A 16,063-nucleotide genomic window follows, 5' to 3' on the forward strand; every position below is an offset into this window, starting at 1 on the left:
ACCAATTGCCCTTAAGGAAACAAGAGATATTATTCATAGGCATTGCTAAACTCTTCCAACAATCTCTCAAGACAAGGGTAGAGCCCATTTACTGGAAAATTGCTAATGTAGCACCCATCCATAAAAAGGCAATAAAACTGAACCCAAGTAATTACAGACCAATATGTTTTTCTTCTATTACATGTAAGGCCATGAGAATGATAATTAGAACTTAACTACTTGTCCATCTGTAAACTATTCCCAGAATATTCTAAAGAGTATTCTAGGAGATAGCATAGATTTGGAAAAGGTATTGTAGGCCTTGCTTAATTAACTTCACTCATTTGAAGAAGCAATAGCAGTAATATATATCATACAACAATATCAGTAACACAAACCATTCCATATGGCATAAAGTATGTAGATTTCCAGAACAATGCTAATAAAATCTTCATTAACTTTCAAATTGCAGGCAGCAGGCATTTAAAGTAATACAGTACATGTATGGTATTTGCATTTAGAACTGGTTAATGGATAAAAACAGAGTACAGATAAAGGGTGTATATTCAAATTGCTGAAATTTAATTAGCTATATGAATCATTATAAAATAATTATCTATCAAATTTGAAGTCCTGCCATCACGTTGCTATGCTTGAAAATTATAAAAATTAACAATTGCCTCTCCTAAAAAATACTACTATAGTCAGGTAATTCTATATGTTACATGACTCCGTGTACTTGGTTTGTCTGGCCCAGCTTAGGAATAACTGGGTGACTTTTATACTGATTAGAATAACACCACACAGAATGTTTCAAGGTTCCTGCCCATGACTAAATCGCTCTAAAAGCAGATGCTCAATGAATGGGAATTCTATGCTCCAAATAATACATCACTAAGGAGAGTTTTCCCCAGCATGTGGATTCCACAACTAGGAAGTGTTTATGTCTAAGCACAGGGCAGAGCGGTGGCTCTGTGGCTTAGGATCTGCACCTGTGGCTGGAAGGTTGCTGGTTCAAATCCTGCAGCTGGCAGAAAAATCCTCCTCTATTGGGCCCTTGACCCAAACTTCTCCAGGGGCAGAGTGCTTGCCCTGTGCTCTGACTCCAGGCTTTTCTCTCACTGTCTGTGTGTCTCATGGAGAGCAAGCTAGGGTATGTGAAAAAAGACAAATTCCTGATGCAAGAAATTGTAAAAGGCTAATAAAGTGATCTTATATGTAACACACGTCCCTATACTTATGAGTACAGTACTCTTCCAATGCTCAGATTACCTGGACAGATTATGGTCTCTTAGTCCACTGAAACAGTTTGTAATGTAGGGCGCTCTGAACAAGTTAAACTTTGATGCAGGACAAATAAATGTATTTCCCACAAGCTATACTGTAGTGGCTTTGGAACTATACAACATTGCGCTGTAGTCATGTTGTACGTCTTTATTCAAGTTTTAAAACTACAGTATGGAAAAACGAGTGTTAAGAAAAAACAGGATATTTGATTGCTTTTGCCTTACGTTAAAGAGCAACAATGACAACAGAGCATGCTACAGAAAATGTCTTCCCGAACTGTCTATTCTACATAAACATAAAGCTGCATTACATAAAGTGGCTGCAATGGAATATACTAGTAGGTAAACATAATTCCAAGCTGAAAAGAAAAGACTCAATGTGTCACCTCTATAAATCTTCAGCTTACAGACCATCCAAGGTTATTTATTATTAATAATATCTTCTGTATCACATTAAAATTGGAACGATTTTTACAAGCGTAAATCCACCTATCTATTTTCTAACCACTTTATCCAGGACAGGTAAGTTTTACCAATACTCTTTAGTAACATTTTTTTACGATTTTGACAGACTTCAGAATGCTTTGACTGATGCTTAAAAATGTAACATAATGCGTACTGTAGTAAAAGAGCTATTGAGCACAGAACATCTTTCTGCCTGTGAAAAGATTTGCATATGAAGTTTATTCTTATCTGTGTGAAAACAGGAAATACAGAGGGAGTTTCAGAAATTAAACAGAGGTCTGGAACACCCTATCTCAAACATAGATGTTTAATAAATTGTGAAAATAGTGACAAATCACCCCGAACAAAATACAATTTTAAAATACAAGCAGTTAAAAATTATTAGTTGTTATTAATAAATCACTTAACTTTGAACATGTTATGATATTTAGAAATACCAAAAAATTCAATTCAATATTGTGTCCATAATATTTACTATTTTAGTTTTTCAAAAAAATGTACCTCCAGCATGCGAGTCATATGCCAAAACCATTATACCAACGCACCTCTTGACAACTTATGTAATAGCTGAAAAGGGTAGGCAAAATGTTTTCAAGGTTTTCGGGTGAATGAGTCAAATTAATGCAGATGTTTACAAAGAAAGTGGACTACGGTAATACTTTGAGCTATATAAAAATAAATAAATCATTAAATATCGTTATTAATTTCTTTAGATATGCTATTCCATATTATATTCCCTTTTAATCAATTCTAAAAAGAATGCTTTTTTTACTGCGATAATGAGCACAAGTATTCATAGAATAGGTTAAAACATTATAACTTTTTATAAAGTACATAAACTTAATCTAGTCAAAAGGAACACATAAAAACCTTTCCAAAATAACCACAGTAAGTAACCAAATGAAAGACTTTGATGCTTATAATGTTTATGAAGAAAGTGGAGTAATATTTTTTATTTAAACTACCACTATCAGCCATATATAGTTTGATAATATATTTATATTCCTAAATTAATATTATTTATGATGTTCAGAGACATTATGCTCCTCTTATTTTTATGCTCAGCTACCAAAATTCTATATTAATATTCAACATTAAGCAGATTTAAACATGCACAGTAAAGACATAGAATGAAGCAATCGTTTCACTAACGACCAATGCACCACGAGTGCTGCCTCTCAGTCATTTTGGCCAGCCAATCAGATACTGCGGTATTCCGCACTATTCTGCAGATAATTTTGCGCAGTATGGGGTTTTATCGCACATTTTGAATGGCTGCATCTTTAGGCTTTTAAATGATCGTATCTTGAGAGTGTATTGCCCAGAAAAGCTGTATACGTATAAGTGTGGGGAATACTATTATTATTATTATTATTGTTATTATTACAGAACTGGACTGCAGTCGTGTAATTACTGAGTATGATAAAAGACTATTCAGTGCCCAGGAGGAATTTAAAGTTCTAAATTTTAATGGGAACCAGTTTATCAGAGGATGCAAATTCTATACTGATGAAGAACAATTTTAGTTGGCACACAAGAGACACAGAAGTTTGGACATACTTATTTATTACCTAATAAGATACTTCAGTAAGTGAGAATTTACAGCTGTTTAATCTCAAAGAAATAAAGGCATGCATCAAAATAGCACAAGGATTTTAAACAAATAATGACATGAAGGTGGAAGAAAGATGGAGTGATAAGACAGAATGTTTAGGGCTCCTCCTCTAAATCAAATCAAATCAAAGTTTATTTATCAAATGCACAACAATACAGCGTGCAGCAGTAGTTGCTGGCAATGAGATGTCTTTTCTGCGAGCTCACAAAAATCACAAAAACACAAAAATCACAAAATTAAGGTTACTCTAGACTCCTCCTTAAATGGGGTGAACAGAGCAGATCCTACAAAGCAGTGCTCAATCACGGTAACAACTGCTGAAATCTACTTCTGCCTCAGAAGTGTTTGATGACTCTCTTGTAACAGCTGCCTCTGTGTGAGATCTTGGAACTGACTAGGAGTAGGAGCTTTCAATTCCGTAATCTGATCCCATAGTACAGTAAATAACTGCCAACCATTTGCACGAAGAATGTCCTGGGGATGGACACCTACTGTATATACTGTACATATAGACATTGTTTATTGTGGAGAATCAGTTTCCACATACTTCTTAACAGACCCTTGATCAAACAGCATGGAGACTAACTTAATATGGGAGTGGAGGAAAAGGGGGTGGACTTTGTGACCAAAAAGCAGTGTACTGTAAAAGTCACTGGCTGGTAGCATTGGAAGCACCACTTGAAATGCAGTGACGCATGCTTTGTAACAGTAGGCAGATTCTTGCTAATGGGATTTTGACCCAAAAGCCTGTTCACTAGGCCCCTAGATCCCACACAACATTCCACAAATACTCAATAGGGATCGTGACTGCTGTGGAGCATCCGTAGCATAACTGTCACATTTTTGTTTTCTAAATAAAGCAATTACACAAACGTCAATCACTGCAAGTGGATTTCTGTAGTGACTAAGCATTCCTACCCAGACCAGACCATCACACTTAGATGATGATGTACTGTGTAATCTTGGATAAATGTTGTGTATCATGGACTCCCAGATTGTGGCCTATCACTGATTAACCATATTTGGCTGTAAAGACAGTTTACATAACATTGGCTGTGAACATCCCAGATGGCAAGTGGGAGCTTCAACAAACTGATAGCTCCACGTTGTTCTCTTGTTAATTGAAGCATAGCAGTTCTGTTGTGTATTTCTTTCTTGATTTCAATCAGCCTTGACATTCAATAATATAAATCACCTGTTCACTTGTGTTCAAGCAGCTCACTCACTAATGGGGTGGTTTAGTTTAGGCTCCAACAGTCAAAGTAACTCGAGTGTATCAAGGTTAGTCATTAATAACCAATTAATAAAAATCACACTCTTCCATTTTCTATTTCTTCCAATTCAGGGTCACGGTGAAGCCGGAGCCTATCGCAGCAAGCAACATATACACTGGTACACTCACACCAGGGTCAGTTTTCGCAGAGGCCAGTTAACCTTGGGTACCAGTATGGCTTTGTGCCAGTATGTCAAATAATGGCAGGAACTCCTCCAGCACCTATTGAGGGTGAGAGGTTTTGTTTTGATATAAGCAGCATAACCATATTCCAGACTGGAATATGTAGGATTATACAGAGAGCTTTCCCTTGTTTAATTGTTTTTAAACACCCAACAGCAAAACCACGTTTTGTTTCCATGAGTTACATTGGATTTCACGTTGGATTTCAAAATCCAACAAAATATGAACACAACTAGCCCAGAACTACAAGTACTGTGCAAAAAAACAAAAATATGTATTTATATTTTGTAGTGCGCCAACATATAAGTTATGTGCATAAATCTCTGAAAACAAATACACTAATCCATCGGCTGTTTGACATTACATCTACTGTATATACTGCACAGTATGTACAGTACATGTGAATACTGTATATCTGTTATGAATTTAGTGGAACAAGAGGAGAAGATATGTTACCTACCTGTACCAAAACATACAAAATTCAGATTCATTTCATGAAACTCTTTTTTTGTGAGTATTCTACTGATAGTCACGAACAACTAAAAGGACGCAAACTATATTTTACCAGGAAAAAACAGTATATAGCCACATGCTTTCAGCTCGATTTTACTGTCACCTCACACTGCGCCTGTTTTACCAGTGTGCAGGCGTTTACAATGTGCACATGTTCAGGTTGGTGAATTTTGTACTTGTGCAGCTCTTAACAGCATAAAACAAACTACATTACATTGCAAAAAAAGTAAAACACATTAGCACAATCAATCATTTACAAAGTCAGGAATGTGGCACACTGTATTGCAGCCTTCTATTGAGGGCATTCTGTATACCTGACTGGGAAATGCACAATGGCTTCTTTTGGCTCAAATTAGTATAGGTTTAACTGATCATTTAATTCCCTGTTTGCCTTCATCAGGCCAGTCAGGCTCATTGTCCTTCCTTCTCAAAACCTTCCTTATCTTGTGGTCCAAGCAGTTAACTGTTTACTCTTAATTGCTGCCAACTTACTATGTTTACTGTGACTGTAGATATGTTTTTTGCTCCTAAGATGACATCATAAGTGCCTTTTGACACCCTCCCCTGAACAACTGATGTGCTAATACATGAATTTCACCTTAGTTTTCAAGCAGCTTGAAAAACCATTTCCAAACGACCAGAAAATTATGAGATGCTGAATTTCCCGATAAATTCACCCAGCGACTCCATAAAAAAAGACAGAGGTTGTTCTGTCATTGTTCTGTCACACCAATTCAATAACAGTGAGCATTTTGGAGTAGAAGCAACAGTGCAATGGCTCAAATAAGCTACATATTTCAAAGCTGAAAATCATGTTCTCAAAGTAATTTTGTGTTTTTGTGGTGGAAAGTGATGGATAACAAGAAAGAAATACAAACCTCCTGAGCAGCAAAAGAAGGCCTATATTCGGTATATCGTATGACTCTATGCCTGTAATTTGATAAACCCCACATGTTTGTGTTGTGTTCAACAAAGCAATGCTTCTGCTACACAGAAAAACATCTTTCATCCTCAAGTTCTCTTCTAGCAGTCTATTTTCCATACAAGAACTGGAATTCTAAAGTTATTTCATTAGTTTATTTAATTTGCTGAACTCCACAAAAAATCTCTATATTTCACCTGCTGTCAATGCATTTCATGAGTATATACTGTATTTCTTGTGTTACAGAGCAGCTGAATTCTGCATTGATTGTTTGGAATATTTTGTTCAGCCTCTTCTCAGTATCATTAAAGACACAGACTTCCTTTAAGCAGATAAAGATCGGGCATTGAAAGAGCTCTACACATGATTCATTGCTTTCTGACAGAGAAATCTTTGCGTTTTTTAATGATTAACCCAGAACTACAGACACATAGGAGGGTATGAGGCTGCGGCAGAATGGAGAACATACAGTATTCTCAGACCTAGAAAACATCCTACAATACATTAGCAGAACTAATCATTTACAAAGTCAGGATATGTCTAATATGTCTACAAATATGTCTTCACCAGGTGCTACAGTAAAATGGGGCAATTGTGTGCAAAAATATAATGCTTCCAATATTGTATAAATGCAGTTGTCAAGCCTCCAAACAGTTTATCACCCCAAACATCTGCTTATAATGCAGGGCAGGGCCCTGAAATAAAGAAATAACAGGAAATCGAGGTGCTGTCACTTAAATTGTTTGATGTTATAAAAATTCTGATTGGATGGGATGAAGCTGGCAAAGGTTTGTTGCTGAATAGTATGGTTGGGTGCAGGTTTGAGCATTGCTGTGGGGAACTCCACCTGAGTTTCAGGTTCACAAGCAAAAATATGCTATGTTCCCAAAAGTCTTTGTTATCAGCCCTACTGAGATTTCTGTGCCAGTGGTGCAAAACTGGTAAAGGGAAAGGGAGATAGCTCAGATAGTTTGGAGGAAAGTGCTTGCAGTCCCACCGGTCACCATGCAGGGTGGAAGCAGTAAAGCAGAGTTGCTAAAAATAAGGAGATTACAAACTGGAATGAAATTTCTGTCTCCAATGTAAGAAAAAATAAACAAAAACTCCCAAAAATTAAATGCTTATAAGCATTTGCTCATCTGCTGTGAAAATATACTGTACAGTGGGGTTGCCGTATCTACATGACAGCACAACTGAGGGGGGGAGAAGTAAAAGTATAAAAAGTAATAAGAGTCATGTCTTAAAAAGGCATTCACTGTTTTTTTAAAAACAAAATGGCTGAAAGCAGTCCTATTTTGTGAAAAGTACGCAATATACTGTAATTAGTGACTTTAATCACTGTACAAATCTCTGGATACATAACTTTCTAACAATATAAAATTGCATTAAAATCCATTTGCCTTTTAGTGCCTGTCAGTCAGCAAAGGATAACAACACAGTAATATTGCTATACAACCAACCACCCCCTTTCCATTCATTTGCACTCTCTCCTATTATCCAGCAGCATTTACATGAATTATTTTATTAAGCAATTGAGAAAAGTGACAGAATGAAAGCCCTGAGATCCTCATTCCTCTTTATCTTTTGACAGGCCAATTAAACTTAATTCATGCCACTGGACCTCTATTCAGACTTCACCCTTCCAAAGCCACTTCATTATGTTAGCTTGTCTGATAGCACTGTCATAAAGAGCTCTGAACTGATGCATCTTGCAGGCTCAGCCATCGTGAAAGTCAAATGCATGTTAATAAGATGGAAATATGTATTCTGTCCTCACATACTGTATGTAGCACCACACACATTAGGACTCCCATTTCTGTAAAACTCACTCAGAATAGGATGGCAGGTCATAGCTGGAAATGAAACAGAGGAAGTTTCAGATCCAGAGATAGTGTAGGAAGTGTTCTTTGTGTGGTGGTGGGGGTTAGGAACAGGTTACCAGCTTGCCAAAGTATCTGATTCATTTGGATCCTTAAATGCCAAAATGGATAAAGTACTTCAGTATGGAAAAAAAATTAACATCAAGAGAAGTAAGAGGCTCATAATATTTTACAATTGCCACTGAATTGTGTAAACATTTATATAATAGGTGGAGTGCTAGGTTATTCTTTTGGTGGCTTCTTTATGTTTACCTTTTAAATAAAATTGACAGATATTAAGTGAAGACATAATTTAATATGTGGGATGAGCTTAATTTTAATTACTGTCACAGTGCATTTTAGGAAATGAACATGAAAGTTTCAAAAAAGGGAAATGAATATGAAAGAATATTAGGACTAAAGTAAAAAAAATGTGTTTGAACGAAATAATATTGCATTTAAATGAGATAACTTTGCTTTTAAAAGCAATAGGTCAATAAGCACTGTGTTTAAACACAAGATAATACATGAGTTTAAACTATTAATATCGATAAACGAGAGAATAACGCAATATTATCTTGTTTAAACATAAACACATATTTTTCTCCATGGCACTAACAAGCTTCCCTAGATGAAAGCATTAAGGACATATTTTACTATGGAATGAACAAAAAATTAACATACTGTTTCATGACCTTTCAGTATTTCATGAGTATTTAATGGGAAAGTGACGAGCTAGAACCCACATACTGTACTGTATTTTACTTGAACAGTAAATTATATTGAGAACAGTTACAGATGTGACGGTGCCATTGCACTCTTCTAGCATGTTTGGTAAAAAATAAAACAATATTTGTACTACAGGTTTTTGATCACAAAAAAGGGGGTGGGACAAATAGAGCCTTTTAGTGTTAATAAATCAAACAAGATGAGACAGTTATTAGAAACAACCTCTACCTGACTACAGCCAGTAAAAGGCGGCTCTCTTAAAGGATGATTTAGCAGTGTTACTGTGACAAAGTGCCAGTGCATACCCTCGTCATATGACTTCTTTTAAAACCTACCACAAACCTATTACTCTATTGTCCTTAACTTGTAACAAAACTTTTGTTTTGTATTTTTGTGTAAATTATTGTAAATGTATTATTCTACAGTATGTGGATCCACAGTCTTGTCCTGATCTGTGGTTAGTCTTTGTTTAGTCTATTCTGTGTGATGTTACTGTGCCTGTGTGAGTGTAACAGCCTGGGGTTGTAAATAATTTGGAAAAACTTTTTGTAAGACTGCAGTTTACTGCTTTTTTTTTTGAGTGCTTTTCTCATTTTGAAAATATTGTTCTGTAAAGCATACTTCAAGTAAACAGACACCTTATTGCACTGCCTTTTTATGACATCTGTAACCATCCTTGAGTTTACTTTCAGGTACAGTAGTTTCATCACAGCTATACTATTGTTCAAACTGCTACTGTACATGGTTGAGTCAAGTACAGAATTACCACATTTTGTCCCCTGTAGTTAGAAAAGCTCAATGGGGCCTTGTTTATAACATAGAGCAGACAGTAGCATTACCGACCTGTAGCTTGATCTCAGAAAGGCTGTGCCTGCTTGTTAATGGAATGGGAGATCCTCATCTCAATGGGAGAGGAAAACCAGGTTGCTGTGTTAAATTGTATTAGTGATTGGCATTCTTCCCTCTGGATCTGAATTTTCAAACAAATCATGACATATGGCAGCACACTGTGCTAGGATGTGGGATCTCTGGAATGAGACATTGCACCTGGTATCTGGGTTACTTGGTCATTGAGATTCCCTGGGCACTGTAGTAAGAATAAATGTTTCTTTTAGTTTGTATAATCTGACCTCCCTAAACAGCTCTGTACTGTACTTATATTGAAGTAAATTCTCAATTCCCCTGATCGGCTGTGTAAGGGGGCCGCAGGTACACAATGGCTGCCTCATCTCCCAGATGGGAGCTGCACTTCAGTGACGAGGGATATGGGTCCTCACCTCGTTGTTTTATTAACCTATTTGTTTTATTAGAATGGCTTGGAGAATACACTAGAAACTGATCTTAATACAGATACTTTAAGAATACTTTAATACAGAGATAGTGTTACTAACACCTCCTTGTTGAGGAGAACAAATGAAGTTTGCAGAGTCTTAAGCTGATACCTGCAGAATACTGTAGTTTTTTGTTCTCAGCACACATTACTGACTAAAAGATTCAAAGCAGGCATTCTTTCAAGACAAACAGTACTGTGCTAGAGTTCTTGGCACCAATGCTGAGATAATTCAAGACTTGCTGATAAGGCATAAGAAAGATGAAGGTACTCTGGTTTCATTGTTTAAAGAAAATTAACACTTCCAAATGGCCAAACTCCTAATTTCTTTTCATGTATCTGTTGTAGTGTTCTCTCTTTTTAACTTCCAAATAGAAGCACCCTATCAGCGAATAAAAGTTTCAGCAATGGCCCAACTTACAAAAATATTGCATTATTCTCCCTTGCGCGGCAATCAGTTTCATATGGGAAACCAAACAGAATAAAAATGTTTGAGTGCTGCGAACATTATCTAGGAATAGTTTAGAAATGTTCTCATTTGGAGAAATACAGCATCATCCAATACGCCTCGCACCTGTCGCTGGCTGGTTTAGACTCTGGCTCCCCCGCAGCCCTGGACTGGAATAAGTGGTTAGAAAATGGATGGATGAACAACATCGTCCATACAAAGGCCGTGTTAGATAACTTATGCATGCAGACAATTGCAAGGGGGTAACTGAAGCGAGTTTTCTTTTATCATTCAAATATTATCCACTTTTCATTCAAAGGCTTCAGAACATCCTCTCCACAAACCTGGACATGAACCAGTCAGCATCGATAAAATCTATACAAAAAGGAGTATTCTCTTGCTTTACACCTGCAAGGAGTCTTCAGGTGGAGAGTCTGCTGGAATGGTGCTTCGGGGACCAGATCTTTGTACTGAAAGCAGACTGAGCTGGGAGGTTTCACTCCCTTGGCTTACCCTTGGAGCTGAAAGGAAGCCATGAGCTAAGAACACATCCACCCTAGTTCTACAAGGTCAGGCCCTTCAAGTTTGACTCTCAATATTTCAATATTTGAAATCATACTGACAAGTCTAAAGTTTAAAGACAACATAGTCATGCATATTTGCATGTATTGTCTTTACAGACATAACCTTATAAAGCCAGGATATCAGAAAAGAAAGTATTATTGGAATCAAAAAATATAAGCTTGAAATTTAAAAAATGTAATAAAATAGGAAAGATTGCAAAAGAGTGGCACACTGATACAAAAGGATTGATACCACTACAGTAGATGGGTACAATGTTGTTAGTAGTTTATTATTCTAAAAATTCACACAATCCTCTGTGTGTTTTTGGTTAGTTCAGCAGCACTATTTGTTTTCTGTATTTTGACTTAATTGGTGCTAATCTTAATTTGCACTTGTGTCCCTGCTGACCTTAACGTCCCCCATGTTGACTTGGTCAATGCTTTTCAGGATTTTGAATCCCTAATTCAAATCACAGTCCCAATGTAACCTTCTGGGTTTGGGTTGAAAAATACTCAGTTTATTTATCCTGTCTAGGAATGTCATTCCTTTCAGGCCAGGAAGTGTAGTTGCTCTCCTTTACACTGACTTTAGAGCAGCAATATCTTACTTTCTTGTAACCTGAAAAAAAACAGTTTTAGGGAGAGAAAGCTATAGAACATTTACTACTCAGCTCCAAGCAAATTTATTACATGCTCGTGCTGCAAAAACAAAAAGTACTTCCTCTTGACATTCAGACAGCTTGGTAATTCAATATCAAGTAGTTATTGCTGAACTATGTGCAAGGTGTGCAAATGGCAAATATTTTGCTTATAATGTACAGAACTAACTCAGCACAAGAAAATTGTACAGTGATACCACAGATGTTGCACAAATAAACTACTGGAGTATTATGCTGAAACTGCTTTTCAAGTCTGTATGGAGGACGGTGAGTTAATGGCTCCAAGTACATCTAAGAAATAAGACACCTAGAGACTGCTAAAAGTAATATTGATCTGTATATTATTCAGCTGGTAATTAGAACTGACTAATGGAGCACTTTGAACATTTTGTATTCACAGTTATAGCGGTTTATCTTTCTCAGGGTTTCCATGTTTTTTTTACAGCAGGACAGAATATATTTTGGATCCCTTGAAGGTCTTTGGTAATTTCAAGTACATAACAGGGTCTTTCTTGGACGTACAGTATGTCTTCAGTGGTGGAGTGCCATTATGATTTCAAAATTATATCCAAAAAGTAGGACAGTTTGAGGGCATCATTAGTGAAAGCTAATAAGGCAGATTAAAATTCTGTTAAACGCTGCAATTATTTGTCAATACAGCTTGCAGGACTGAATGCAGCATACTGTACCTCTGACAGATAAATTCTCTCATGTGCTGAAAACCAGTGTACACCTCCCTGAATTAAACCAAGCAGAAATGTAAAAGACACAGACAATCTTTCTCAGGAGCAGAGTTTGACAGCATGAGTGATCTTGTATAATATTGCCCATTTATGCAAGAGATCTAGCAGCTAAATTAGATACTGAAAGCAGGCTCGTAAGACAAGAGTTCTGTATAGGGTTCTATCATTTTAAATCTCTTGCATTATTTCTTTTTGTGTGGAAGTAATTGATGTAAGCAAATGCTTGCACGATCAGCCTCAGAGTATCCAGGTCTCTGTACCTGTAGTGGCGTGTATCTCGGAGAGCACGGTTGCTGGGTATCCGTTCACACTCACGCTGGTTAAAGGCATATAATTTGTATGGATCTTGGCCAGGCTTCCATCTTCGGGCACTAAGGTAGTGTTTCTCTTCAAACTGGTCCAGGAGGTCATCCCAGTCTGCTTCTGAAAACTGAAACCCAATACAGGCAAGTGCTTTATTAGGAGAACCACTTCCACATTTTGAAGCTTTGCTTTTAAAATGTATTTGTTTTAGCTGGAACAAAGATCTACCGTATTAACTAGCAATTAGTCGTATACTGATGTTTTTAAAGTTCTCCCCTAGGAAAAGCTGGCTGGTGCAGTGGCGAAGATGATTAAGTAATTATTTCTGAGAATATGGCAGCCTTTCTTGGCAAAAACTCCTTAATGATCAAACGCGTATACTGTAATTGGAAAGGGGCACGTTGTTTTGAATCTGCTATATGTGATATGTTCTGTTATTTATGCATTTTGTTTTTGTTTTGGACATTGTGTTTTATTTTATTCTGTTTTGTTTCTTGTATTACTGTATTTCCTTTGCTTCAATATGGAAAAGGAAAATATTAAAACATTAAAAACAAAGTGTTAGACATTAGTGAAATATAATCCTACATGAAATAAATGTTTGAAATCAATTATACAAAATGTTAAATGTAGTAATATTTTTCAATTTAAAACTAACAATAATTTAAAAAGTGCAAACATACTGTAGTGACTAAAACAATCCTCTATGTATGTTTTCTTTATTTTGTTGTCTAGTGAAAATCCAGCCAATGCAATATTTAGACCAGAAAAATAAATTTGACCCTCTTTTTATAAGAAATCATTAAAGATTAAAAAGATAGGTTAGTGATTATTGAGCAAGAACACATGACTCATTTTCTATGACAAGTTCAGTGGTGGAGAAATACATAGCAAAGTAATTAAAAGACAATTATGTTTTTACACAAAGCTAACTTACAAAACCCCAAAATACACAAAATAATATTTACAAGTGCCCTGCGATGGACTGGCACCCCATCCAGGGTGTACCCTGCCTTGCGATCATTGTACAGTCTAAAGCGGTTTGGCAAATGACATTTACAATAATACATTACATTCAACTTTTTCATTAGTTCCCTAACACTCTGAAAAAGACATTATTAGGATTAGTTATTAGGGTAAATTACACTGCTTTCATAAATAATCCTCCACAGGTGAGTCTGACCTCAAACTAGTGGTAAGAGGCAATCTTTATCATTTCACTCCATATACAGTACAGTACACTGTAGCAACCATATCCCATATTAAACATACAGTTTCTCAATATTCAGACTCTTCTCCTGCACGTATTCCATAACAAAATAGAAGCATTATTCAAGTGTATCAAAGACCAATTCCAATGTCAAAGGAAAATAAGGTCTCTGTTTCACAAGTTAAGCTTTCTGTTGCAGCAAAGTAGCCAGTTCAGGAGATTCTTTCAGTTCTTTATTAGCAGAAGAAGATGGAAAAGAGTCTGTGCCCCTGACATCTTGGAAGGATCACAAAAAATAACAAATAAACAATGGGGATAACAAAATAACACACAAATCATCATAATATGGTATGCTTTGAGATATATTTTGAAACTGTAAAGGTAAAACTTTATTATTGCTTACATTACTGACTCGCACACCCCTACAGTACATCTTAGCTAATACCCCCTTACTTTGAAGCTAGAAATGTGATAATATCCAGGTGTTACCCATTGTATCTAGATTCTTAAAGACACGTAATAACAATATGAAAACAGCTTCTCTGCCTCTTCAATGTCCTTAAACAGTATCTCTGTTTATATAATCTATAAATCAGGCCTGTTACAGTATGTAGCTTGTGAAACAGCAGAGCAGCGTGTGCACTTAGTTGCAGAGGTACTGGGTTTAGATCTCAATGCAGCACTCAGACCAGAAGATTTCATTACAAATGCTGTTTGAACAGGGACCTTTCCACCACCCACACTGAGAGATACTCATAGCTGGTTTCTGATTGAAGGCCACTGCACAAAGCAGATCCATGCTAATTTCAAGACTGCCAGACTGGGATATGCAGCTCATGAGCAAACTTTATTTGACCAGCAAAGAATGCAATACAGTATGTGTATGCAGCTTAAAGCACAGAACTACTTCTCTGAACGATGAGTCAGATCTTTACTGTAAGTGTACTGTGCGTGCTGTGGTGATACTGTGCTTGCTGGGTTCAGATAGCAGTGTAGTTCTCACACAACCAGGTGTGTCTCATTACACTGGGTCAGGTTGAAAACTATCCACTCAAAGATAAATAAATGCAATTACAAATCAAGTGTTTGGAAAGAAATTGGGCTACTTAACATGTCCAGATAAAGGCTTTTGTTTGGTAGCAGCATATAGAGTCAGTGTCATATCCTATAAAATACATTTCATCATCAAATAAGACTTCAAAAATGTGATTTTTGAATTTTGAAATTTGATTTTTGAATTGAAAATTGTGATCTTTGAAGAAGTTGTATTTTTATTATTTAAATTTCCTTTGAGAGCGAAGTTTTACTTCAGAAAAATGTTTAATGAAAACCAATGCAGTATCTGGTCTAGTGTTATAATCAGTTAGGTTAGGTGTTCCCAAACCTGGTTACTGTACCTGCTGAATTGCTGTACTTGTTCCAGCTGAGCTCTCAATGACATGCTCGAGCCCTTAAGTTACCCAATATTATAGTTATTGTAATTGATTTGTTTTCAGTTCATATTTTTTTTCTACTTTTCCTTTTAAATATTAGCTTTTGATGTCAATATAATGATTTAATAATTTTAATAACAAAATAATGCCCTTGACACAGGAGTCTGAAAGGATTAAAAACAATACAACATTATTCTTGTTTCCTTCTTCAGTATAGTTGTACTTTAACAGCTATCTGCTTTCTTGTACCTCAACTCTGATAAGTATTTGAATTTTTACATTATGGCTTGCCACATGAACACCATAAGAAAGGAAATGACAGGCTTCTATGAGAAGCTGTCAAGATTAACACAGTCCCATTTATAACAAAAGGTTCCCAGCTCTTGACTGAAGGCAAACATAGTACATAAATCATCACCTGCTGGTTTAATTTGATTAAATCTTATTTCCATGCAATGCTACTGAACACAGATAATTGTCATTGAGATTATAACAAAACCTGCTAATGCATTTTGGGGTTTTATTTTTCCTTTTATTAATAGATTTAAAA

At 36.2% G+C, this 16,063-nt stretch overlaps 1 protein-coding gene across 2 annotated transcripts in view; it reads right to left on the reverse strand.

Annotated features, from left to right (window-relative positions):
• galnt14 (UDP-N-acetyl-alpha-D-galactosamine:polypeptide N-acetylgalactosaminyltransferase 14 (GalNAc-T14)) overlaps positions 1 to 16,063 on the reverse strand; it is a 108,613-nt gene that overhangs the window by 67,029 nt on the left and 25,521 nt on the right. For both annotated transcript variants that reach the window (XM_088909474.1, XM_088909473.1), the window contains exon 2: positions 12,828 to 12,997. In XM_088909474.1, the coding sequence (XP_088765600.1) occupies positions 12,828 to 12,997 (170 nt within the window). The remainder of the gene's footprint in view (positions 1 to 12,827; positions 12,998 to 16,063) is intronic.

This window comes from Atractosteus spatula, chromosome 2 (genome assembly GCF_055471065.1).
Source record: "Atractosteus spatula isolate fAtrSpa1 chromosome 2, fAtrSpa1.hap1, whole genome shotgun sequence".
Taxonomy (NCBI): Eukaryota; Metazoa; Chordata; class Actinopteri; order Semionotiformes; family Lepisosteidae; genus Atractosteus; species Atractosteus spatula.